Source organism: Talpa occidentalis, unplaced genomic scaffold (assembly GCF_014898055.3).
Source record: "Talpa occidentalis isolate TD23 unplaced genomic scaffold, MPIMG_talOcc4v2.1 talOcc4.11, whole genome shotgun sequence".
NCBI classification, from domain to species: Eukaryota; Metazoa; Chordata; class Mammalia; order Eulipotyphla; family Talpidae; genus Talpa; species Talpa occidentalis.
Window position 1 is genome coordinate 94,698,790 of NW_023601104.1, and position 26,458 is coordinate 94,725,247.

Here is a 26,458-nt window from a genome sequence, read left to right on the forward strand (position 1 = left end):
AAAATGTAATTTCACCTGTTTACTTTTTAAAAAATATTTTTGTTTATTTATGCAGGGCTGCCCGGGGGCGGCCCCGCAGCACTGGGCCTGCGGAACCAGGACTGGGCAGTGTGACGCTGGCCAGGTTCCGAGAGGACACTCCAGCGGCCACCTGGAGGCTGGATTAGAGGGATGACGGTGGAGGCTGGTAAGACACAGGGAGCCTCGGTCTAGACCAGCTCCTGGCTCCAGAGACCTTCCTTGAAGGCAGCATCAGAATCCCTGGGGTCACGGTCACTGTGGATGTTTTAGGGCAGCCGGCCACAGGGTATGAGTGAGGGGAGCACTGCACAGAGTCTGCACCCGCCTGTGCTCTCCCCAAACTCGTGCCCCCTCTGCACACTGATGAGACCACGGGGCAGGGCAGGGGTGGGGCACCGAATTCAATGCTCTTGAGCCAGCCCAGCATAGCAGCCCACAGACCCAGAGCCAGACTTCTGGTTTCTCATGTTGGCTGTGTGACCTTTGCCATGTAACTAAACCTCTCTGGGCCTCAGCTTCCACCTCTGTAAAATGGGGAATAACCATCGCATCTGCCGTGGAGTGAACGTGAGCATTAAATGAGTGAGCTGTAAAACCACTAGGACGGAGCCTCGTGAGAGTGAGAGCTCAGCTGACGTCAGTGTGTGCACCATCATTGCTCTTTCAGGAGACTGGGCCAGTCTTCTCCAGAGTCCGGCTGCAGCCCAAGCCTTGTTTGGAGTCAGGGCACCGGGAGGGGGGCATCCTGCCCAGATGCCTGGCAGGTTGAGGCTAGCACTGCCTGGAGGGGTGGGGGGCCTGGGACTTCTCTCCTCCAGTGGCCTCAACAAACAGCAGCGCTGAGCAGGGCTGGGTACCCCACATTTGGGGGAAGGTGGCAGGTGCCCCAGAGGGTGGCCCCAGGCTTTCGGGGCTGTAGTGTAGTGGGAAGTGCCCCCATCACTTCCACCCCACCTCCCAGGCCCCATCTGTGGCATAGTGGCCTCAGGCCTTGAAATGAGGAGGGAGCTCGGCAGGGTCGGGAGAGAGAGCCAAGAGCGCAGAAGAGGAGGCAGTGGAGGCCCAGAGGGGGTCACTGCACCGATGCCCTTGCTGGGCTCTGAGGCCCACAGGCTGCCCCCTCCCCTGGTCCATCTCATGCCAGGACTCAGCCCCCAGTGCTGGTCTCTGCACCTGCGCACTGAGGAGCATCACCTCCATGGTCACCGCGGGCCTCCCAGCTCACACTTCAGAATTTCCCTGCATCCTGAGCAGGCTTCTCCCTGCCAGAGAGGCCGCCACAGTGGGTGGGGCCCTGGCACACCCGGGGATCCCCCTGTGGACACAGGCACTTGGGCCGGGAGCCAGAGTTCTAATTTGGCTTCCCCCTCCCTGGCTGGGTGCCCTCCACTATGACATTTAACTTTGCACACCTCAGTTTCCCCAACCGTAAAAGGGAGAGGGCTGTGTTGAGGACAAGGGTGCCGAGCATGGATCCAGACTCAAGGGCAGGGCACCAGGGGACCCCCAGGCCCTTGCCAGCCCCACAAGGGCAGAGATGTGAGGAGTCCCAGAGGGTGACCCCATAGCTGTCTTCAGAGTCCCGTACTCCTCACTCAGCTTCAGGGAGCAGCTGGGAGTCCCCTAGACTCATGCGGACCCCTCGTCCCTGCCGGGGAACATGCCCTGGCACCCGCCCCACCTCCCTTCCCCTCAGCCTTCCCCAGCCCCAGGCAGTACAAACCAGAGAAGAGGCAGGAGGGAGGTTGGAAACAGTCATGCTGTTGGCACAGCCCTGGAGCCAGAGCCTCAGTAGTCTCAATGGACCCTCAGCTGGTGCGCCCCAGGAGGGATCAGAGGGTCCCCTGGATTTCACTGAGCAGGGGCTGGTTTGGAGATGGCAGTGGGGCCCCCACACCCTGGGGCTGGTGGCTCGAGGGGCACTTGGGGAGGGCTCTGCTCCTGTTCCAGGAGCAGGGGAGAGTCAAGCCTCAGGGCTGGGAGCCAGCACTCTCCCCAGAGCAGGACAAGGGCCCAGCATGGTGATGAGGTCCAAAATGTTCTGGAGTGTCTTCCACAGGCCAGCTGTCCCCCAGCCAGCCCAAGCCAGCGGTTGCTTCCTTCCAGGCAGCCTGACCCTTGCTGGGCACCAAGGCCACAGGCCACCCTGGGCCCGCCTGTCAGACAACTTTCCTTTGCCCTCTGGCCCAGATGATGGGGGCCCTCCACTCCAGTGAGGGCAGAACATAGCTGTCCCCTCCCTCAGCCCACTGGCTGTGTCTCTGGTAATGCAGCCAGGCCCTGTCTGTCCGTGAAGGGGGCTGCCCTCAGTGTTCAGGTTCTGCCCTTACTCCTACTCCTGCTGGAGATGCTGGGAGGTAAGAAAAGAATACTTGGGGTCCAGAGCCACAGGCACCCCATCAGACCCCAACTCATGCTGTGGCTTCTGACCCGCAGCGCCCCGTCGGGCAGGGATAGGGAGGAAGCGCGCGCCCCTGCGCACCTCCCGGGGCCCGCCGCCGGCAGACCAGGTGTGCCCAGGGCAGATGGGGGGCAGCCTACAGGTCGGGGTCCACGTGGCTGCACACGACGCCCGCGTCCTCCTGGTGGCCGCAGTTGTGCCGGCCCACGCCCGCGTGCGCGCACTCCAGCAGGCTGCGCTCCGAGCCCGCGCAGCGCACGTCGTCCAGCAGGATGGGCAGCGCGCGGCCCTCGCCGAACTCGGCCCGCTTGGCCGCCCGCACGGCGTGCGCGAAGCCCAGCTGGCGGCACACCACGGCGGCGGCCTTGGCGTCCCAGGCGTCGTCGCACACGGTGCCCCAGCGGCCGCCGGCGAACACCTCCACGCGCCCCTGCCCGGCGCTCAGCCCCGAGGGCCGCACCAGCCGCACCGCGCCGTTGGAGGGCGCAGGGTCCCCGGCGCCCGGCCGCCCCCGCCGGCGACCCCCGCCTTTCTGGGTCCCGGGCCTCCGGCTGGGCCGCGCTGGCCGCCGGGTGGGCCCGGGCCGGGTGGGCCCGGGCCGTGCGGCCGTGGGGCGGCTGCGCCGGGGCGCCTTGGTGGGCGCTCGCGCTGTGGGCGGCGGGGTGCTCTCCGGCCTCCAGATGAATTCTGCACAGTGGAAAAGGTGCTATCAGAGGGACCCTGGCCCCCCAAGCCCCCAGCTCCCCACCCACAGTAGGGATCCAGGGAAAGAGTTTCCCCTTGAGGACCAGCCTGGGCCTGGGGGCCAGTGGCTGCTTCAGTCTCCCCCAGCTGTGCCAGTCTGCTGCTGGGTGTCCCCCACCCTTTGCTTTGTGGCCAGGAGGCCGAGGCCCACCCATGGGAAAGGCACCGCAGGCCTCCAGCAGACTGGCAGGTGGGGCCCTGCTACCTAGGGGCCTGGGGCAGGGGGACACTCCCACCCAGGCTCTCAAGGCTCCTGACCAACCAAAGGGAGCTGGATGGAGCTCTCTGTTCAGCTGGGCCCACACAGATGGGGTGGGGGGCAACCCCATCTACCCCCTCCGGAGGGCCTAGAAACAGGCTCTAGGGGGCTGAGGGGGTGGATCCTTTTGTCCTTGCAAGACACGACCCTCACCTGCCCAGGCCAGCCCTGGGATAACCTCACTATATCAGACCCTCAGGCATGGCCTCCCTCGGGGGGTGGACCCCCACGTGACTTGGTTAGTATGGGGAGGAGTCCCAGGACCACCAGCCCAGATCCCCTCCTCGCCTCACCTCTGCCCACCCCACTTTGAAATCCACTAAGAGATGAGGTGGAGCAAGGGCCTCCCTCCAAGACCAAGAGCAGGGGAGCTGGGAGCACCCCGTCATGAACTGGGGCTCCCCTCCCACACCCTGAACCCCACGCCCCCTGTGGAGAGAACTCCTGCTGGCTGTTCCCACTTTGCTCCCTCTGTCTACACTGCCCCCTCCCTACCCCCCCATACACACACACACACACACACACACACACACACACACGGTGCAACCTTCCTCTTCCTCCCACACCCAACTCTCAGACTCCACTCCAGGGACCCCCACACATCCCAAGTCCTTCACTGCTCTGGGCCCCCATGGCCCCCAGCCTAGCCACTAAATGCCTCCTGAATGTCCCCACCTGGAGGGACAGGGCCGGCCTGTCTCTCACGGCCCTAGCGTCCAGCTCAGGGCAGGCAACTAATAAAAGCTCCCGAAATGAAAAATAAAAATAAATAATATATTTTTTAAAAAGCTCCAAGTGCAGTTAGAGCAAACTTCCCCAAACATTGGCTTCCCACCTAAAGGGCCACCCCACTTCCAGGTGCCTTCTTCCTGTCACCCCCCAGCCCCCCCTGCAGATCACCCCTGCTTGGTGATCTGTGGGCACCCTTGGCCCCTGAGGTGTTTCCTTTGGCCGGTGGGTGGGTTTCAAATTACAAGATGATATGAACAAACCAAGAATCAGGAACTGAGATGGGAGCACCGCCCACCCCACCCCCCGCACCCCCCTCCCCCAGCCAAACCTGGTCAGCGTCCATCTTATTCAGCGTTGTTCCCCCAAATGAAGCACACAGTGTGGGGGGGGGGGCAGGGGGGGAGGGATAATTAACTAGTGGGTGGATTTCCTGCTTCCCCTGAGAACTGCAAGGTCTCAAGTCGACTCTGGGCCTTTGTACCACCTGCAGGACAGCCCCCTCCTCGGCCTCACCCCTTTCAGTGCCCCAGATGCCACGGGTGGCCTTGCCTGGCACCAGGTCATGAGTATCCCCCCCCACCCCCCCGCCAAGCTAGTCAAACAGACAAGGGAGGTGGGACTGAGGCCCCTCCCCAAGGGGCTGTGGCACCTGGAGTGACTTCCCAGTCGGGGCCATGCTTTCCCTGTCCCTCCTGCAGACTCCACCATGCCTGGCCTGGAGCCATGTGCCCCATGGCTTGTAGCCGTGCCAGGCCCCTAGACCTGGCACGCAGCACCCAGGTGACAGGTCAAGGAGTTGGCCCCTTTAACTGAGTGCCTGATGGGTGCCAGGCACAGAGTGAGTCCCAGGGTGGAGGAAGGGCATCCAGGTCCAGCAAGGGCACCCTCACTGGTTGGAGGGGGCCGGGTGCAGCTGTGGGGACGTTCCTCCCCGTCCCCCTGGGCGGGCACTTACTTTCTTTGGGCACGAAGGGGATGAGGCGGCTCCTCACCTTCACCGGTGGGGGCTGGATCCGACACTTGCCAGGGGGCGCCCGCCTGCCGACACACAGGAGTGGTGTCAGGAGCCCCTCCCAGGAGCCTGCCTTCACTCTATCTCACACCCTTCCCCCTGCAGCAGGGCGGGGAGGGAACGGGCCAGTGTGCCTTCAGCCTGGGCAGGTGTGGACCATCACAAGGGCGCTGTGTAGGGAGCCACTGCTGTGTGGGCTGCAGCCTCCCGGCCGCCCTGGGCCCAACCCAGGAAAACCATCTAACAGCCTCAGCCTGGGGCCCACTGGGGCCAGGGAGCCGCCTTTCCTGAGCCACTTCTAATTCAGAGTGTGAACTGTCCCGAGGATGCTGACCAAGGTCACGGTCTCCCCGCACCGGACCAGTTCCTCTACTCCCACTTGGCCTGCCACCCTGATCCCTCGGTCCCTCTCTGCCCCTCGGGGTTCTGGGTTCCTGATGATACAGAATAGGAGAGGGTCTCTGCATGAGGAGCCAGGGGCAGGTTAGGGCAAGCTAAATAACTGGGAGTTAGGGGAGTGCCTCAGAGCCAGGAGCAGAGCGCAGGGACCCAGGGTCTTGGAGGGTGGGTGGCGCCCACAGGGAGAGGAGACTGCACTGTGACATTGTGAGCATGAAGGACAGAATCCCATTTTAGGGCATTGCAGGCTGTGGCCTGTGAGTCTCTGACCAGGCCTGACCCTATTTGGGGACTGCCCCGATGGGTCCAAGAGGCCATTAGGCCCATCTGCACCAGAGGAAAGCCCAGGTCCCCCGGGGCCACCCATGGCTCCCAGACAGGTGTGGTCGAAGAGGGAAGCTAGGGGCGACAGCACCTCATACAGCTGGAGAAGGGTGGGTTTCTGGGGGTCCTCAACTCCAGAGAACATGCACTCGCTTCAGGCAGGCCCGGCAGGGCTCTAAGGCCCTCACGGGAATTACCTTCACATTTGCGAGGCAAATCTTTGCTATGCAAAAAGGTAGAAGATAAACTCCAAAATGATAGAGGACAGGACCCCAGCGCCTCGGCTCCCAGTTTCCAACCATGTGTCATGGGGACCCCTTGCAATATGTTGTGGGTGCAAAGAAACTCATTTACTGCAGAAGAGAAAGCTGGGCGGGAGGGAAGGGTGCTGGCTGGCAGCTGGCTCCTGGGGCCCACAAAATCATGAGCCGGAGACTCCCTCTCCGGTCAGGATCCCTTGCTGGAGATAACAAGCCAACAGACCGCAGTGCACGCTGGAGCGCGCGACAGGTCAAAGGCGACATCTGGCCTGAGTTAGGGGACATTTCCTTCAAGAACACGCTTGTAAAAACAAATGGAAATAGCCCGCACGTCGTGGGTCGGCGAGACGGCCAGGGCAGAGCGGCCTGATGAAAACTCACCCAGCCGGTCCAAGGGCCTTTTGGCACTGGTGTTGCAACACGGAGCTGTTTACACCACGTGGGGATCAAAGGAGAACAAGACACAGCTGGCAAGTCCCCCCTCAGGACGCAGTGCTGACCCCGAGGGCAAGATGGTGGAGACCCCAGGGAGAGGGGGAGGGTGGGGGGAGGGGCCAGTCACGTGGATAATTAATGGGTTTGGGCTTTAGAAAAAAGCACATGTGGTCAACAAGGGACACCGGAGAGGCCCTCAGAGACCAGAGGAAACGCCGGAGACAGATGACTAACGTAATGCGGGTCCTGGACTGGGTCCCGGAGCAGAAAAAGGACTTTTGGGAAAAACTAGAGAAATGCTCTTTCCAGAATGTGGCGCTTACTACAGCTGGGATGGAGCTGGGAGGGGCCGAAGCTGGAGACGGAAGTCAGGAGACAGCCACCGGCGATTTCACTCCTGAGGGGACCATGACAGCGCTAAGGAACAGACAAAACTGAACCAAAACAAAACCCAGAAATCTGATTCTGATTGCAGCACTGAAGCTGGGGGGGTGGGCTGGACGCAGGCCCTGGTGGGGGGTAATGGCACCTGGCTGGCTGGCGTAGGGGTCACACACACACCCCTGCAGCACACAGAGCGCTGTCAACAAGTGTCACCTCAATAAAAACTGAATAATCAATAAAAGTAAAAGCGTAGCGGTAATGTTAGGGAGAAATGATGTCCTGCACCCCGTTTTGTATCGGGGTTGCTCTACAACAGTAACAGTGCTGCCCGGTGTTGGCTCCCCGCGGTGACAAAGGTCCCCATTGATGTAAGAAGCCGATGAGGGACAAGGCGGGGGGCCCATTGGGAACTCGGGACTATCTGGGCACCTCACCTGCCGCCTAAAACCACTGGAAAATGTGAGATCCTTTATCTTAGGCTCCCCCGGTCAGATTGTTCTGGACCTGGAGGGCAGGGATTTGCATCCCTGCATCCCTCTCCCCGCCCCCCCCCCCAGTGGTGTGGCTTTGGTGAGTCACTGCACTCATCTGGAAAAGGGTGGTGAGGTGGCAGAGGCCAGGGCTGGGGGCAGGCACTCACCTGGACGGGTCAATGACTTTGTAGACGACCCCGCGTGCGGCTGTGGCGCTGGGCACGCCTGTCGACAGGAAGTACAGCTCCCCTGGGATGAGAGACAGGCCAGGAGTGAGCAGCAACTGAAACAGTGCCCCCCATCTCTGCTCCCCCAGGCTCTGAGCGGACCCACCGAAGGAACCAGGAGGTCAGGGGCCCCGCCTCTGGGTCGCTCTCCAGTCCCCAGACCGGGAAACTAAGGCGGCGGGGGGGGGGGGGGGGGGGGGGCGGCCACAGCCCAGCTTGCCCACTGACGGTTTACGGGGTGATGCAGACACACCAACCCTCAGCGCCTTCCTGGAATGGGCGAGCCTCGCAGGGCTAAGAGGGTTAAGTGAGCACAGGCTGAGCACCCCAGGTTCATTGTCCCATCACCCTCATCCTGTGAGTCCTTGAGGTCACCTCTCTCCACTGACCGCAGGCACCTCAGGTGGCAGGGACAGAAGAGGACACACCCAGAGGCTCTGGTGGGGACCCCAGCCCCTGCACAAGCTGCATGTACGCGCCAGCTGTGCTGGGCCAGCCCCCCAGCCTTAGCGCCTCCACCGCTCAGGGCAGCAGTGGAGACAGCAAGTGGCTCTATGAGCACTGGCCCAAGGATGCTCTCGGGATGTGGGTGCACCTCTCTCCTCACCCCACTTCCTGTCCCCTGGGAAACTGTCGACGGCACCTGTAACCAGGAAATAGGCTCCCACTAGTCCCACAGATGGAAAAACAGAGGCCCAGAGAGGTCAAGAGACTTGTTCCAAGTCACACAGCTGGTGAGTGAATAGGCCAGGTCTGCCCTCTGCCCACCCACAGCAGTGTGGGACACCTGGTAGCCGGAGGCCCGGACACCAGCCAGGGGCGATTCAGCCATGGAAGAGGGGGCAGGAGCGCTCCCAGAGACAGGGGTGGGGGTGGGGGAAGTTCCCCAAGGAGAGGTCAAGACAGACAGTGAGCACATAGTGGGCACTTGGAGGAAGGCATGTCCCTGAAGAAATCAGGGAGGGCTGCATGGGGGTGGGGTGAGACTCCAGGCTCAGGAAACCTGGAGAGGCCTGGGTGTGATGGGACAGATCTAGCTGTGGCAGGGAGCTGGGGGGGGGGGGGCAGCGCACTGAGTGGTCGGTGGTACCTGGCCCCTCCAGGAGCACCAGCCCCCTTTGGGGATGGGAGAGGGGCAGTAGGTCCACATGATGATGAGGAGGAACTGGGGTGCCCTGGCCAGTCAGTCCCTGCAGAGAGCCAGCGGCACAGCCCCTGGGCGTACTGTCTGCCCAGGCCTTTGCTTCCCCCTCTGGGCCTCTTTCTGGAATGACTCGAGCCTCCCCACACACACTGCTCACCTTGGCCTGGAATGCCTTCTCAACGGGCTTCCTTTGGCTGATCAAGATCAAGGTTAAGGCCCAGCTCAGGGACCTGCAGGGGCCAGGATGGGGCCAGTGCCCCCTCCCCATGACTGGGCAGGGTAGACAGCCTTAGTTTCCCTTCTGAGGCATACTTCAAGCCTTGACCTTCTGGAAGCGGGAGTCCCCAAGCCCAGGCGCGGGCTCAGAGCCCCCACCAGCCCTGCAGGGCTCTGCCCGAGAGACACTGCCCTCTGGACTCTCCAGGGTGGACAGTCCCGGGAGGACGCTTGGCCACCAGAGGTCCGTGTTCTGCAATTTACAAATGTCAGAAGAACAACTGGAGCTGGGAACTGGGAGAGGTTTGTGTGCATTGGACTCCAGGGCTCTGACTGGTGCTGGCCAGCTGCTGACTCCTGTGCCTTCCAGGGGCTGCCTGGCCAGGCCCCCCAACCTGCTGGCCCTGGGCTGGTCTGTTCTAGAGGAGCCTCCCCTGGCTGCCCAGCACTTGGTGTCACTCAAAGGGCTGAGGTGGGCTTCTTGGGAACTGTACCTTCCAGGCCCTGCTTCTATAAGGTGGTGGGGGAGGGCAGAGAGAAGCACCCCTCCTTCCAAAGCGCGTTAACCCCCTACTGACAGAAATAAAAGGGTTTCAAGGGCCCCCATGGGCTTGAAGATGGCAGTGGGGGCTGGGGCTGCCCTTTTGGGAATTTAGATTCTGATGGGTGTCGGTGCAACAAAGGTTCCCAGACTGGGGCCTGGGGCTCTGGGCTCAGGGCCCAGCAGGGCATACCCCTCCAAAGGCCCCCTGGGTGGGCGTTGCCTAGCAACCCTGCCAAGCATCCATCAGGCCCCACTGGGGGCCCCTGGGCTTTTGTCCAGGGACAATCCAGGGCCAAGGACAAAGGCAGGAGGCAGAGCTGGTCCAGCCTCCCTGGCCCCTCTCCCCTCCCCCTCTGTTCTCTGCATAGAGCGCCAGTGCCTGAAAGTGCCCACTCATGGGCAAGAAGGCGGCGTCCGGCCGCGTCTGGAGGACAATGCGGCTTCATGTTGAGGTTGAAATACTTGCCACGAGGAACCCAGGCAGGAGCCTCGGGCATCTCTCTCCCCACCCGCCTGCACCTCCGGCATTGCAGGGACTTCCTGGTCCTCTGCCCCCACTCCCAGCTGTGTCAGCCTTCTGCCCCTCACAGCAACCCTGCCTGGGGTGGGCTGGGACCACGGCCCCCACCTTCCAGAGCAGGACGCAGGAGCCCAGGCCAGCGGGGACCGGTGCCCAAACAGCTCTCCGCCCACGGAGCACCTCCCCCATCCCCAGTCCCAACCCCCTGGTGTAAAGGTGATTTTTGGAAGGCCCAAGGATGGGGGGCTGGCCCCAGGCCTGGGCCGCCAGAAAGGAGAGGCTCAGGACTGCTCACCGGCCTCATCCTCCCCGAAGGAGATGACATGCGGGTGGTAGTTGTTGATCAGCCCCGGGAATGAGCACGTCTGGCCACGGCCCATGCAGATCTCGTTGTAGCGCCACTGGCCCGTCTCCGGGTTCTCTCGGAGGGACATCAGACGCCTGTAGAGGAGGATGACTTGTGGGGTCCTTCTTGGCACAGTACCCAAGGGAACCCACCTGCCAATTTGCACACCTGCCATTTCACACACCTGCCAATTCACCTGGCCAGCCGGCCAAGCAGTCAGTCACTCTGCTATTCTCCAGGCCGCCAGGACCAGACAGAGCAGGCTGGGGCAAAGGGAGCCTAGTGCTCAGGACGTATTCAGGCGAGCAGGCATGGGCCGGTGCGCTGCAGGGGGGTGCAGCCACAAAGCTGGGTCTGCGTGTCCCCTGCACTGGCACCCACTGTGTAGCAGGGAGGCCCAGAGGAGTTTGGGCCAGAGGAAAGGGCTGGCAGAGGCAGAAGTCAGTGGATCAGAGAGAAATGCCGTGAAGGCGCGCCATGGCCAGCCTGTATGGGATGACAGCAGTGCTGGCTGCAAACCCGGAGCCTCCGCCTCCGGACCCGAGATAGGCCCTGCCTCAGGGTGAGACCCTTCATCTCTCACAGCCTTGTCTCTCAAACATGTCAGTGACGCCTACCAGAGTCATTGAATTCAAGGTGTGCGCCTTACCCTGTCTGGAAATTAACATATGCCCAGGAAAGAGGGTGCCTGGGAAAGCAAAGCTTTTGTTTCTGCCACGTGCTGGTTTCATCTGTGATTCCTCCTTTTTCTGAGAAAGCCTCCCCTTCTCAACGCTTTATAAAGAAAGCCCTACCTGAAGGGGGTGGTTGAAAAAGCAGTTGGCTGAGCCCGCCTTCCCAACGGTCTCTTCTCCCTGGTTTGAATCCTCACTTTGATTATCTAATAAACTCTTTGTCGAACTATCATTGAGATTTTTATTCCAATTAATACCACTGACCCGCAGGGCTCAGGTGGGCAGCTGACCTCAGTTTCGGAATCCTCTGGGCTGGTGCCCAGCTGTTTGTACAGACCCCGGAGCTGCCTCCGCTTCAGAGCTTGAGATGAAGCTTAGGCATCTCCGAAAACTGCCGGGCTTGTCCCGTGCTCCCTTCTCTACCTGTTAGTCACCTACTGATACTTTTGATGGAGGACAAGAATAGAAAAACTGGAAAGGAGGCCTCAAGACTAAAGCCTGACTCACACAAGGAAGTGGGAGTCGAGGGGAATAACATGACCATTAACCTAGCTGTAGAGGTCATGACCCTTAGGCACCAGTGGCTTATCACAAGGCACGAGACCTGAGCAGGATCAGATGCTACAGGGAGTGGAGCACAGGCCTGAAGGTAAAGATACGGAGATTGGGCCCACCCTGGAATCTCTGATCCTGCTTGGGTCTCATGCCTTGTGATAAGGCACTGGCGCCTAAGGGTCACGACCTCTACAGCTAATGGTCATGTTATTCCCCTCGACACCCACCTCCTTGTGTGAGTCAGGTTTTAGTCTTCAGGCCTCCTTTCCAGTTTTTCTATTCTTGTCCTCCATCACTTTCAGACCCTGCTCAGACATCCCCTTCTCCAGGAAGCCCTCCTGGCTATCCTGCCCTAGGCTCCTCCAGCACTGGGCTCTCTGAGGCTGGATTAGAGTGGATGCAGCATGAGGCTGTCTCCTTGATTCAGGTCCAGGGTGTTCTTCTGTCGCCTGGCCTGGCGAGGAGTCTGACCCCGCGGAGGGGATTGGGAAAGGTTAGGAGAATCTGTGGTCAGGTGACTGTGCTCTCCTGAGGGAGGGCAGAAGAGGGAGAGGAGAATCTGGTTAAAAACAGAGGCTTCATCAAGACGCACTTCCCAGACAGGACAGCTGAGTCACAGAGGCCAACCCCAGGGAAGCCGGGCTGGGAGAAGACCCCAGGACACTTGGCTGGAGTCTGGCATCTCTCTTGGCTCCAGTGTAGAAGTCCTGGGCACAAACCAACCTGGTCACAGCTTGCAAGAGGTGAGGATTCTGCCAGCCTCAGGCTTCCTTGTTTCCTCCCAAGGAACCCACTTGGCTGCCCTCACGAGGAGAGCCCTGGAGGGACTAATGAAGGGCCCCAGATATTGGACACGTGCCAGTGCAGTAGGTGGGCATTAATCCTGGTGGCTCACGGTCACAGGGCTAATATGTGGGCCAGGATTTGGACCCAGGCCGTCTTGGCTGCACACCCTGCACTGTGCCAGGAGTACATCTCAACTGCCCTGGTCCTCAGTTTTCTCTTCTGTACAGTGGGTCACGAGGTTCCTCTGGGGAAGGGGCCTGTACCACGGCAGATCTAAGAGGTATGTTCTCTTTCCTGCTCCTAAACCTGATGGTGTGACTCACCCCAATCTCCCCACACACACCCTCTAGGGTCTCTGGGTGGAGGTGGCATTGCCATAGCATGTGAGCTTAGCATCTGGTCAGGCCCCATGGTCAGGCCTGGGTCCCTGTCCCCAGCAGGGAGATGTCTCCTGGGCTGGGGTATCCTGGCTGCCGGGGGACAGGCAGGGTTCCAGGTGCTGGTCAGCAGGTATAGAGGCAGGTCCTGGCCTCCCCAGGAGTGAGGTGGCCCTGAGTCTATTGGGGAAGTTGTCCCTGCCCCTTCCATCCTGCCCCCCAAGCTCCTCAGATCTGTAGTCAGGCCTGGAGCCCACACCCCAGGACGGGAGGGGAAGACCATGTTCCTGCCCTGAAATTAGCATCAGTTTCAAGTGACAGGTGCGCTTTATGGGGTGAAGCGGGGCGGGCACTGGGAGAGAAGGGGGCAGGCAAGGTGTGTCCTCAGCTGGGGACGTCCTCAGATGTCCTCAGAGAGGGAGACCTGCTTGGCTGCACTGTCCCTGTCAGAAAGCAGCTCTGCACGTGCACGCACACACGCACACGCAAGAATGCACACGCACGAATATACATATGAATACGCATGCACACACATGCACCTATCAGGGAGCCAGTGGCAGCAACCAGGGGGACTCAGGGCTGTGGGTCTGTCTTCGCACAAGAGCCCTTGGGCCACTTACCCGCTCATGAAATCCCCGAAAATGTAGAGGCCGTTCAGGTTGGGGTACTCGCAGCCCCGGTACACATAGCCCCCTGTGACCGACTTCCCCAGCTTGTGCGGGTAGGCGAAAATGGGCAGCACATCATCTGCAGAAGGGACCGGTCAGGGTGAGGCTGCAGCTGCCTCCAGTTGCTAGCATCAGACTGTCCCCCCAAAGCTTCCTGGGTGGTCCTGAACACTGGAGGTCAGGGATGGGGAGGTGTCCAGGAGGACCCAAGATGGGCCCCACTCTGGGAGGGAGATGCTCACAGCTTTACGACTGGGAGGGAATGCCAGGGTGGGGGCCAGTGGGAAGAGAGAGGAGCGCCCCAGGGAATGGGGAGCTGGGGGAGGTCCCGGGTGGGAGGTCCCGAGTGGGGGAGGGGGTGGATCTGGGATCAGGGGTCACCGAGGCCAGGCCGGTGCTAACGCATAGCCTATGGCGCTGGAGGGGCGCGCCCCGAGGCGGTCCCAGGGCTTGGAGAGGGGCGGGCGGTCACCTAGGGAGGCGTTGGCGCACAGCTTGCGGTCGTAGCACTCGAAGCCCTCCCGGGCGCGCCAGCCGTAGTTGCGGCCGCGCTCCACGATGTCCACCTCCTCGAACTTGTTCTGCCCCACGTCGCCGCAGAAGAGGCGCCCGCGGCCCGCGCCGGAGGCGGGGTCCCCGCGGTCGAAGGAGCAGCGCCACATGTTGCGCACGCCCAGCGCGTACACCTCGGGCCGCGCGGCGGGGTCGCCCGCGAACGGGTTGTCGGGCGGGATGCGGTAGGGCGGGCCGCGCTCGTTGCGGGCCACGTCCACGCGCAGCACCTTGCCCAGCAGCGCCGACCTGCGGGCGGGGCACGGTCATGGCTGGGGTCCCGCCGGCGCCAGGACCCACGGGCGGGACTCCACGGCCCACGCTGAGCCACGGTCAGGCTGGAGCCTGGTGGGGGCCAGACACCCGATCCTGTCCTCTCTCAGCCGCTTCCCAGCAGGTAACCCCAGTCATCGTTGATGGGCACCTGACTGTGTCCCAGGCACTCCGCAGGCAGAGGACACACAGCCTCTAGCACCTCGGGTCATCCTGACGGCAACCTTTCAGGTAGATGGGTCCTGGTGAGACCCCCACTTTACAGATGGGCCAGCTGAGCTCGAGGGGCACCTACCAGCCGCGTGCTCACGGGGATAGTAAGCGGTGAGGCTGGGGTCAGGCCCAGGGAGCAGGGCCCCGGGACAAGCCCTGGGGAAAGTCACCCCTTCTAACCACCCTTGACCTGGGCCTTCCACTCTGACATTAGGGGATCCCCTCCTTCCTGCCGTCTTCCAGGCTGCACCGATGTCTTGTGTCTAGGGTTCTCGGCCAGCGCCCCGCCCAGTGCCAGCTGGTCACAGCCAGTGTGCCTCTCGAGAGTCGGGGTCAGGCCGGGAAAGAGGGGAGGCGGACCGCAAAGATCCAAGCAGGAAGGGGGGCTGGCACCCTCCCTTTTTCTCTCACTCATGGGCAGAGCCACATCATGTCAGGGCAAGGTCAGGCCTCAGTGGCAACTCAGGTCACCCCGCATGCTACACTTACCACCCCTACTTCCAAGATGAGGCCACCTGGCCAGACTGCCCACCTGCCGCCGACATCCACACCCGGGGCCCCAGAGCAAGACCAGCCCAGGATGCGCCCTTCAGAGCCACACAGAACGGGGTGCAGCCCCAACCTCCACAAGCCACCAGGGGAGCAGCTCTAGGGTCTGATGCATTGCATGGCAGAAGTAGCATTGCTCGGGAGCCCCCACCTTGAAGAGGCCCAGAGGCACGTGCCTTGATCTGGGGTGTCTACACACCCACTGGCTGCGCGGCTATGCCTGGGCAGCCTGGCCTGCGCTGCACGCTTCATGTGCCATGTGCCTCTCCTCCCAGCGGCAGCACCCGGACTTCCCCCTCATCATTAGACAAGTCACACTGGCCCCCCCAGCAGTGACGGGACCCGCGCCGCCTGCCCCCTTCTCCCTGCAGCAGGCTGGGAGTGGCCCCATGCGCCTCCGCAGACCCTGCCGCGCAGCGGGAGCCCAGTGCCAGCGCCCACGCCGGCCTGTCACCGGGCAAAGCTCATAACAGCAAAATAATGTTTTAAGTTCTGTCCAATTATCCACAAATCCTTAATTTCTATTTTCTCAACTCCATCTCTAAACACATCCCAAACACGCAAGAGCGGCGCGGAGTCCCGCACTGTCACTCATGTCACGAGCCCCGGCCGGGAACGCTGTGATTACTGTAATCAGCATCACAGCCGCTATTTTCACTTTCTGGGGTGAGGATGCTTTTGTCATTTCTCCTAAGAGGTTGGAGGAAGCCGCCCGAGATTGCTGTGTAGCCTTGTCCACACTCACATGACCCGTGTGTGTGGGGGTGGGGGGGGTTGGGGGGGTGGGTGTGTCTGGCGCGTGGAATGAGGGCAGGCCATCTGCTCAGGCCAGCAAGTGAGGAACCAAGGGCGAGACTAGGTTTCCATTTCGGGTCAGCCTGGGGTCGCGTGGGCCAGAGGACCCAGGAGCTCACATGTGCCTGCCCCAACCAGCTCAGCCTCGCCAGTGGCTCTTCCTTCCTCCCGCTGGGCTGGGCTGACTTCAAGTAAAGTCCCAGAGGTGCGCTGGGGTCGCTCCTCAGGGGCCCAGGACAGGTGGACTCCGTGCCTGGGCCTGGACGAGCAGGACGCCCTTACTCCTCACGGCCAACTCCCCAAGGAGATTGTTTCTAGTCCCCGCTGACCAGGGGCCGGGACTGGCCTGGGGGCCCCAGCTAGTAGCCATGGGCATGGGCCAAAGCCCTCACTACTGCCTGTCCCTCGTGGCTAAGGGAGTTACCCCCCAGCCCAAGACGGGTGTGCAGACCCCCCTAGCCGCCAACCCAAGCAGAACATACTTGTTTTGGGCATTTCCAAACTTCCCGAAGGGGTCTCCGGCCATGCCGCCATCCCCGGTAAAGATGTAGAGGTACCCGTCGTCCCCGAAGAGCAGCTGGCCCCCATTGTGGTTCGAGGCTGGTTCTTCAATCTCCAGGATTATCCTAAAAGAAGATAAGCAACCCCCCCCCGAAAAAAAAACCAACTCAGCCAAAAACACAAAACAAGATGACAGCAATAAAGTCACCGCTGTCTTGGATGACATTTTAGTCAAAAAGACTTTTCACGTCTTTCATAGCAGTGAATTTGTATAAGGATCTGGTAGGCTGGGCAGGGATCAGTCATACCATTTTGCCCATGAGGAACTGGAGGCTCAGAGAGGTTGAGTCACCTGCCCAGGGTCACACAGCTCATACGTAGCAGAGCTGGGACAGAAACTCTGACCTTCTCATTCTACCACTCCGCGTTTTCTACCACTCCCCACTGCTAGCACCTGCCCTGGTATGGCAACAGGAAATTGTCGCCCCAGCCACTGGCACAATTGGTTTCTTCATCATCAGAGTGACCCACTCGCCAGCCAATCAAGTGGGGCATGTGCCACGGCCTCATCTGTTATCTGCCATCCCTTCTACGGTGGGCAGCTTGGCGTGGGTGGTGGGGGGGAGGGCACTGGTGGGGTGGGGGAGAGAGGAGGAGGCTGGCTCCTGGCTACGGCTTGCCAATGAAGAGTGGGAGACAAGAGGGGAGAAGCGTTTCCTTGGCTTCCGGCGCTGCCAGTGCTGGTGGTGGAGCTGGCAACAAAGAATGGCAAGTGAGGACCCGGGTTTCTGCCCAAACATAGCAGGAGCAGCGAGTCACACAAGAGAACTCCCCACTTTGTCCCTCTGGCTTCTTGCAGTGCCCTTCTCCTGCCTTCCCGATACCCCGATACCCACACAGCCAACTCCCTGTATTTCCCTCTGAATGAGTGCCTTAGGCTTCCAGCGCTGGTCGCTGACTTCATCCCTTATCCATGCAGAGAAGAAGAAGAAAGGTTTGCTTGAATTCGGGACTCAGGGACTTCAAAGACCAGATCAGACGCCTTTCCGCTGGGAAACCAGCACACATGACCTGATGAGCAGAGGGAAGCCCCAGACCCCGGGCCTTTGGGGACGCAAGGCTCCACTGGCTCCCGCAGCTGACTCGGGCAAGGATGGCCACGCATCCCCAGTCCTGCCTGGAGCCAGCGTGCTCACCTCTCCCTGCCCGCATGAGTCAAGTTCTCTGCTTGTCCTCATGAGGTCCCAGAGGGTCCTCACTCTGAAACGTGTTCATCTTCACATTCTGTGTTCCGCCTCCAGTCTTTATCAGGATTCAAGTTGTGAAGGTCACCCTTGGAGCCTGTCTATTCTGTCCCTCTGCCTCCCGTCTGGGTCAGGAGAGCTGGTCATGCAGTATTGTATAAGACAGCGAGAGTCATCTCTTACCCTTCTGCGTTGGCTACCAGGAAGCTCATCCAGAATGGCTCTACATGACAAGCTCTTCATTAGCTCTCACGGGCAGCGTATTTGGTTGCCTTGCTTTTTCATGCCTTCAGTGTCAAGAATTTGCATTTTACTAAATACTCCATATGCTGTTATATGTCTATTTGCCCTTGCATCCTGTCCTGGCTCTCCTCCTGTTGTCTACCTCAGTGGGCCAGCTCCCATGAGCTGCTTCTCTGCTAGCCGGCTCCAGCTAGGTTCAGCCATGGGCAGGCACTGGCAAGAGGGCGGAAGGAGGGAAGAAGCCGGGGATTTCTCCCCATTTGCCTACTGAATTACCTGGGATGGTTTATTTTCCTGCTGAACCCAAACTGATGACTCTTCTGCCAGGCAAGGTCAAATCTATTTTGAAAACAGTTGTGGCATAAACAGTACGCAGAAAGACTGGTGTTGAGAGGGACAAAGACCTGGAGGCACGGAATGGAAAAATCTGCTGGAGGTGATGGGGAGCCATTTGCCTGGGGCAGAGGGGTTGGACGAGGGAGGAAGAAGATGGGGCTCCAGAAGAAGGTGCAGGGAGGCCATGGGAGGGCAGGGTGGAGCAGTGGGAAGAGCTTGGGAGACAAACAGGGTGCCAGTTCTGAGGCTGCAGCTGTGTGACCCCGCAGGTCACTTCACCTCTCTAAGCCTCCTCTCCTCAGCTATAAAATGGGGGGAGGGAACACTAATCATTGGGCCTTATGGCCACCAGACAGAATGAACCATATGAGGTGCCTGGTCCAGGAGTCTGGACGTGACCCTGTGCTGGCTGTTGACGATTTTCCTTCCCCTGATCCCAGACATGGGTTCAGCCCCTCACCTGGTGTGATATTCTAAATATTTAACGACATATGTGAGACACAGCATGACTTGGTACAGTCACACTGAGCATGAGGGTGCATGCTGGAGTGTATCTCTGCATGCCTGTATGGGTGCAGGCCAGTGCATATGGGTGCATGTTGGTGCAATGGGTGCTCACTGCTGCACATGGGTGCATGCCAGTGCATAACTGTGCATATGTGCAGGCCAGAGCATATGGGTGCATGCTGGTGCTTATGGGTACATGCCAGAGGATGTGTGCCCTGCCCCCTATCAGCAGGGCTCCCAGGGAAACCACCTCTCAGAGCTGTGGTCCACGGTGTTCACGTCGTCCTCAGAGACCTTGAACTCGCTGATGCGGATCCACTCGTTGAAATCCACGCCCACCGAGTAGTAGACATAGAGCTTGCCGTTGTGCCGGAAGCTGGGGTGGAAGGCCAGGCCCAGGAAGCCCCGCTCGTCGCCTTCCCAAGGGGAGGTGAGCACAGCCTTGCTGATGTTCAGGAAGGGCTTCTCCAGCCGCGAGCGGTCGGACAGGTAGGCCCACACCAGCCCCACCTGCTCGGCCACGAAGAAGCGGTGAGTGCCGTCGTGGGCGTGGACCATGGCCACCGGGTTGCGCAGCCCATTAGCCACCTCCTCCAGGCACAGCTGCAGGCAGCCCTTGGCATCAGCCACCACGCGGCCCAGGTTAGAGTTGAGGTTCTGGTTGACCAGCAGGTGCGGGAAGCAGTAGTCCACGTCGTCCAGCGACAGGTGGCGGCAGAACTTGGCTCGGTGGCCCTCCAGGGCCTGGAGCTCGGGGTCAGGGGAGAGGTGTCGGAACAGGCCCCGGCACGAGTCCCACATGTCCCGGCAGTAGTCCTCGCAGAGCCCGGGCAGCGTGCGCAGCGGTGTGGCGGGGTCCTCCGCATCATACAGGTGGGCCGCATATGGGGAGCACTCCTGCAGAGACAGGGATGCCGGACAGGCCTTGGGGAGCCTCACCAGCCATGCGCCCGCGCCACCCACTCACCGCCCGATCCCAGTGTGGAGACGGCCCTGTCTGCCGCCACCACCGGCTCCGGGGGCAGCAACCCCGGCCGGCACCTGCCCCTTTCTTCTCCTCCCAGCTGCTAGGAAAATGAGCTCAGCTCTGGTCACTACGAGAACAGCAGCTCCTGAGCCAAGGGGTTACCTTCATCTGCTCCCGCTGCTAAAGTGCTGCCTCGGTCTGTGGCTGTGACTCACCCTGTGACCTTGAAGACCCAGAGCCCCATGGGAGGCGACCTGGCAGGCACGCAGCAGACCATGAGTCCCACATGCCTAGCACCTCCCATGAGAGAGGACCCTGCTCCCCTCCCTGGGAACTATAGGGGCTGCAGCTGTGGCTGGTAGCCCTGGATTCAGGGAAGGGCCAGTGGTCTCCCCGCTATACCCTCTTTGTTGCTTTGTTTCTGAATAAACCCCATTTCAGTCAGAACAACTGATGGCTTTGTTCGAGGTCACTATACTTAGATCCTCCCTCCAGGGACACCTCCTCGGAGATGCCTTCCCTGACCACCCCACCCACCACGCCCATTTCCTTCTGACCTCTGACATGGCTTAGAAAAATAAAACCAAAAACTAGGACATTCTCTAATACCATAATAAAAATGAACTCATTTCATGTCTGTTGTCTGGCTTTCTCAGAGCCTGAATCCCTGGGGGGCAGGAATTCTGCCTGTCTCCGTTACTGCCCAAGTACCATGGACCTTCCCTGGACCCCACCCCGCCCACAGCAGGGGCCCAGATCCCAGGATCTCTAAGGACCTCCTCGGCTGAACCCCTGAAATGAGCACACACCTCCACCCTGAGCTTAGCAGGCCTGGCCTGATGGGGGTTGGGGAGATGCCAGCAGCCTCAGGAGATGCTTCTCCAATGGAGGGGAGCCCTGAGAGGTACCTGCTCCCCCCTCACAGCAGGGCCTGGCCAGCTGGGCTCCAACAGGAGGCCTCCAGGGTCAGGCTGTCCTCCTGGCTGTGTCCTCAGGCCCGGGGCCAGGGGCTGCTCCCTGGCTGTTGGTCACTCCACCCTGTCCTCCAGCGCTACTGTGGGGCTGAGGGCCACTGCTGCTGTGTGCCAGCGTCTGGCCACTTGCTGTCCTGGGCCCAGAGATGCAGCCCCCGTTTCATGTGCTCTGCTCTGCAACAAGCAGGTCAGAAGCAGCCCAGCCTCCGTGTGGTGCCACGTCCCCTGCCCACCCAGGGCCTTGGAGCATCCTGGGAGTCTAGACAGTAGTGGCCAGTGAACCAGGGAATCTGGACTCCCACCTCTTTTATCTTTGCAAGGTAGGGTCCTTGTGACCCCTGTTGCTCAGGTGAGGGCTGAGGCTTAAAGAAAGCCACGTGCCAAGAAGTGACCAACCACATCAAAAAGGCTAGCAACGGGTCGGCTAGGATGCGGGGAAAAATGAGCCTTGGTGTGCTGCTGGTAGGAGCATAGATGTGTCCAGCTCTGATGGAAAACTGCCTGGAGGGCCCTCAAAATATTGAAATGGATCTGCCATTGTCTCCAGCAGCTCCTCTCCCAGGGGACAACCTGAAACACGGAGCACTAATTCCAAGGGGTACAGGTCCCAGTTCCAGGGCAGGATATTTACAGCAGCCCAGGTCTGGAAACAACCTGTGTGCCCAGCCACAGATGGGTGGGTTGGGAAGATGTGGTCTATAGACATGATGGAATACTACTCAGCTATAAAAAAGATAAATTCTCTACATGTGCCACAACATGGATAGAACTGGAGGGGATGATGCTAAGCAAAGCACATCAGAAGGAGAAAGACAAATACCATTGATTTTACTCACGTGGCATACAGAGACACACGCCAAGGAACAGACAAAACAAACCCTAGAGGGCCCCCCTGGTGGCGCAAGGAGTTAAGCACAGCACTGTGAAGCTCTCCGCAGCCTCTGCAGCATGAGTTCAATCCCCGGCCAGGGAGCTGACCCACAGGGCGCCCCAGACATCTCCTTTCTCCCCACTGTCCCCCTGAGCAGTGGATTTCAGTCGATCTACCTGTTCTGCTCCCCACTCTGTCTCTGGGGAATCCTCTCACCGCCCCCTCCCCCCGCATCTCTGACCTGCACCCCAGCTCTTGTATGCATAAATAAATAAATCTTTAAAAAAAAAAAAAAGCCCTAGAAGTCTGACTGCAGCACGGGGGCTGCCACAGTGGGAGGTAGAAGGTGGGAAGAAAGGGGGCCCCCTGGACTGCGGGGGGCTGTGGGTGCTGGGTGGCATACATGGCATGATCACATCCATCTGAAGAGGCATTAACCTGTGTTGTAACCCACCATTACCTCAATTAAAAAATTAAACAAACTAACTAACAAATAAATAAATAAATAAATAAATAAATAAATAAATAAATAAATAAATAAAAAGTGGCCACATCCATGATGCCCAGACCCTTCTCTTTCCAGATCATTCTGCAACATTTTGTTCAACAAGTACCTCTGGAGCTCTTGCCTCAGTTCCAGAGACACAGGGGGCAGAACGGGCTTCTGGAAGTCCATCTGAGCACTCTCCACTGCTCAAAGACCAGTCCAGAGGCAGAAAGGGTGAGGGAGGGCCTCCGGGCAGCCAGGCTGGAATTTCGGCCTCCACGCACCCCTGGGACCTGCAGGTCCTTACTTGTGGCCAGTAGGCACCCACCGACCCACAAGGCAAACCTGGTGCCCAGACCCGAGTCACGCAGAAGCGGGAAATGTCAGAACATGGACAGTGACTTCTGCTGGCAAAGAGGACGGTCAGCAACTAGTCTTGCAGAGCCCGGAGGTTGGGTGGGGGGCAGGAGGGGGCAGCTCAGAAACCCTGGGGAATTGGCCCATGTCATACAGTTCAGTGGCCAGTGAGCCTGGGAGCAAATAGCCTGCTCACTTTACTGTCCTGTGCGGTCACTGACGCTCATGACTCATGTCCTGAGTCCAGCAGCTTCTTCAGTCCACCACTGTCTTCAGGAAGGACAAGTCTTCGCACACAGTGTTCCCTGGCAGGGCGTTCCCGCCTCATCCTGTCCGCATCTGGCAAACTCCTACGCATGACTCAAGGCCCGGCTGGAGAATCTCCTCCACTTCCCCATCTCCCAGGGCTCTGGTGCCCCCTGGCCCTTGTGGACACTTCTACAGCCCTCTGTCCATTTCACAGCAGTCATCAAACTGTACCTCTGCAGGTTAGGGGTGAGCTCTCTACACCGCCTGTTCCCTCACCATCGCCAGGGAGGGCACAGCTGGTCTGCTTGGTGGGGACATGGTTGTCTATCCCTCAGGCTTTGCACCCCAGGACCCAGCACCCCCTGGAGCTTTAAGAAGGCAGGCAAGATGAATAAGTAATATGAGAGGGCTTGGAGCCGGAGCACATTGGGGACTGGGCTATTTCCCTAACCTCCCTGAGCCTCTGTCCTCATCTGTAAAGGGAAATTCCAACCTCATACAGTTGTTGGGAAGAAGAAATTGAAGTGATGCATGTATTTGTCCAGTTAATGCTCAAATCATATGTGCTTTTGAGAGGAAATGTACCCTCTTCCAGGAAGCCTTCCCTGACTTTTACAGGAAGAGTATGGTCTTTCTCCCCATGATCCCATAGTGTTCAGCCATCTTTGGAAAGACTTTTGCACATTCTGGTAAGTACCTATGTGTCTGTCTCCTGAATTGAACAAGGGGACTTTTGAGGCTGGGCCTGTAACATGCCAACTTCCTCTGGCCCAGCACCCAGCGGGGCCCACTCCTAACAGGCTCCTGGGAAGCAGCTGCCAGTACAGGAGCCTGCAGAGTGTGGGTGCCACGGACACCTGGGCCTTTGGTGCCCGCAGGTATTTAGAGAAGCAACTTCAGTTACACGGGAAGTTCCTCCTGTGGGCTGGCTCACACCGACCCCACCGCGTTCTGGGATGCCCTGGGTCCTCAGTGTCTCTTCTCCTCCCATGCCATGGGCATCAGCTGGATGAGGGCAAATCCCAGGGAAGAGTGAAGGGGCCAGAAGGGAAAACCAGCTTCTAGCTATGGAGCACCCTGGGCATCTGGAAGAGTCATAGATGCCAGACAGGGCAGGGTCTGGAAGGGACTGTGGGCAGGGCATGTTCTCACTGCCTGTCTCCTGGCATCTGTGACTGCCTGAATGGCATCATTGGCTGAAACCTCTAAATAAAGCCCCTTGGCCAACTCCCCTGGTGGAAATCCGGAGGTGCTGCACCCGGACACAGCCCGGGCCTGCAGAGTCCTCCATCCAGTGGTCTCCTGTTCTCCCACCGGGCCCCGCCAGGGAGGCTGTGACCCAGCCTCAGCTGCCCTCTCCAAGCTCACTCCAGACATGAGGTCACCCCCGACGCCAGGATGAGGTGCTGGGCATTCTACTGCTGGCGGCTCAGGAACAGGGCCTCCTGGGAGGAGAAAGAGGGGACCCTTCCCTTCCTCCTCCGCCTCTGAACCGCCCACTTTATCTGCCCCGCTGAGCCTGGCACACAGGAAGCGCTCAGTAAACAAATGTGGAGTGGATGTGTGACCCCGCATGTGACTGGGGGGAGGGAGACCTGATCCAGAGAAGCCCCCAGCAGGTGAGGGGGCTGCGCCTGACCAGACCATTCTGGCTCCCCTCCGTGGCAGGGCACCGGCGCTCAGCAGAGTCCACCCAAGGCCAGCACCTCCTGCATTGTGGTGCTCCCTGGGCCCCTCCTCCTCTGCTGCCAGCCCGCTTACTCCCCATCTGGATGGCCTGCTCACCTGGGCAAGTGTGGCCCAGTGCCCACCATGGCCGCCTCTGGGCTGTGTGACTCCCCAGACAAGTTGCTGCCACATTGGCCTTCTCTGAATTGGCCTCTGCCAGCGCCCCCTTCCCCGCAGCCCTTTCCAGGACTGGGCTGCCAGTGGGTACCGCGGAGGCACTAGAGAAATCCAACCAGAATCTCCGCTGAGACCCTCCTATGTTGTCTTGTGTAAGTGGTAACCCTGGGGGTGGCTAAGACAGCCCCCAGTTTAGAGGATATAGAGGTCACATGACGAGGAAGTGGAGAGTCAAATCCCAATAGACTGTCCGACCCCAAGCCAGGTGCTGGGCCCTCCCCACAGCCCTGCCCTGCTGAACAAGAGCTGGGCACTGCCCCCAGGACTCCCCTTACTGCTCAGGGGCTGGGCCAGGGCCAGCCTGAGGGCTTTCTGACCTTGACCCATTACCTGCCCAAGTTCCCGGTACTTGGGAATCAGAAGGAAAAGGAACAGTAAGGCACCATCTGGTGAGGGTAGAAGCTGGGTTCTGCCCTCAGAGGGCAGATGGGGCAGAAAGGTGTCACCAAAGGGATGTCACTGGACGTCCCTGTCCCTGGTCCAAGGGTGAAAAAGGCTTAGCCCTGGGGGAGGGGGGTCACCATACCAGGGAGCGGGCATAGCACAGAGGAGGTGGGGGCTGCAGAACCCTCTCCCCTAGGGTCTGAGTGTGCATGTCAGGGTCTTGGGGTTGTCTCCCAAAACCCTTGACCAACCCAAGCCCAGTCTTTGCCATGCAGGGCTCTGCAGCCCACCGCCCCTGCAGCTTCCCCTCCTCAAGGGAGCACCGAACCCACAAACACCTGCCCTGACAGCACCGGGGACTGCCTCCAGGAGGCACCAGGGCAGAGGAGCCCCCAACTCTGAGGGAGTGGTGACATCACCCGTCCGTCCTGCTTCAGGAGGGGAAACTGAGGCCAGAGAAGGCCCAAGTCACCAAGCAATGCCCAGCTCCGCACCCGGTGCGGTGCGCAATCGCTCCCACCAGGGTGCTCCGGGTCCAGAGCCCGCGCAATTCTCGTGGCAGCGGAGTGGCCTCCGCCCGCCCTGCCCAGCGGTGCCCAGCGCAGCGCCCGCCCTCCCGCCGCGCGCCCGCCCCGCCCGCGCCCGCTCACCTGGCACAGCAGGTCGAGCGCGTAGCCGGCGCACGCGGCCCACAGGGCGGCGTCCACGCGCGCGGCCAGGGCCCCGAAGCGGCGGGCCAGCTCCTCGTCCTGCTCCGCCGCGCAGCAGCCGAAGGCCGAGTACTGCGAGCAGAAGCGCAGCGGCTGCGGCGGCCGGAAGGGCGGCCTGAAGTCCAGGCACTGGGGGTGCCCCGCCGCCCCGAGCGCCCGCAGCGCCAGCAGCGCCAGCAGCGCGCCCGCCCCGGCCGCGAGCGCGCCCGCCATGCCGCCCGCCGGCCCGCCGCGGAGGAAGCGCCGGGGGGAGGCACCCCGGGCCCGCGCGGCCCCGGGGCGCCGCCCGCCGGGTGGGTCCCGAGCGCCCGCCTCCCGCCTCCCCGGCACCCACCCGGGCGCGCGGCGGCGGCACAGGGGGCCGCCCACAGCCCTGGAGCGTGGGACTCCTCAGACGGGGGTCACCTCTGCGGGACAGTGGGAGGGGCCGGGCAGAATCGGAGCTCGGCCCACCCGCCCTGCCCGCTAGGCGCAGCCCCTCGCGCTGGTCCCGAGCCTTTGCAGCTCCTGGAGCGGCCGGGCCTCCTGGGTCCCCAGGGGCCCACTGTGCTTCAGCCTGGGGCCTGCCTTCCTGCCCCGGAGCCCCTTGAGCCCCTGGGGTTCAGGGGGCAGGCGCAGACCTGGACCCCTGCGCTCCAGTGTGCCTGCGTCTGGGCTGGGGAGGATGTGATGGAACCAGGGGCAGAGAGTCCCGGGAGTCTGGTGGAGGGTAAAAGCCCCCGATGGGAAGCACAGGGAGAAGTGAAACCTGGAGGGCGGGTTGGGGCGGCCACCAGCTGCCAGAGTCCACCCTTGGCCACCCCCCAGTCTTCCCTACCCTTCCTGGGCCAACAGACTCCC

At 60.7% G+C, this 26,458-nt stretch overlaps 1 protein-coding gene across 1 annotated transcript; it reads right to left on the reverse strand.

Annotated features, from left to right (window-relative positions):
- Nucleotides 1-1,721: 1,721 nt before the first annotated feature.
- HHIPL1 (HHIP like 1) lies at nt 1,722-25,895 on the reverse strand. Its single transcript, XM_037503919.2, has 9 exons — nt 25,559-25,895; nt 18,965-19,611; nt 16,366-16,509; nt 13,974-14,302; nt 13,454-13,580; nt 10,391-10,536; nt 7,612-7,693; nt 5,113-5,195; nt 1,722-3,109 (listed from the first exon to the last, which is right to left on the reverse strand). Exons 1-9 carry the CDS (start codon nt 25,829-25,831, stop codon nt 2,559-2,561), a joined length of 2,382 nt encoding a protein of 793 aa, XP_037359816.1. The 5' UTR covers nt 25,832-25,895; the 3' UTR covers nt 1,722-2,558.
- Between the last annotated feature and the right edge of the window lie 563 nt (nt 25,896-26,458).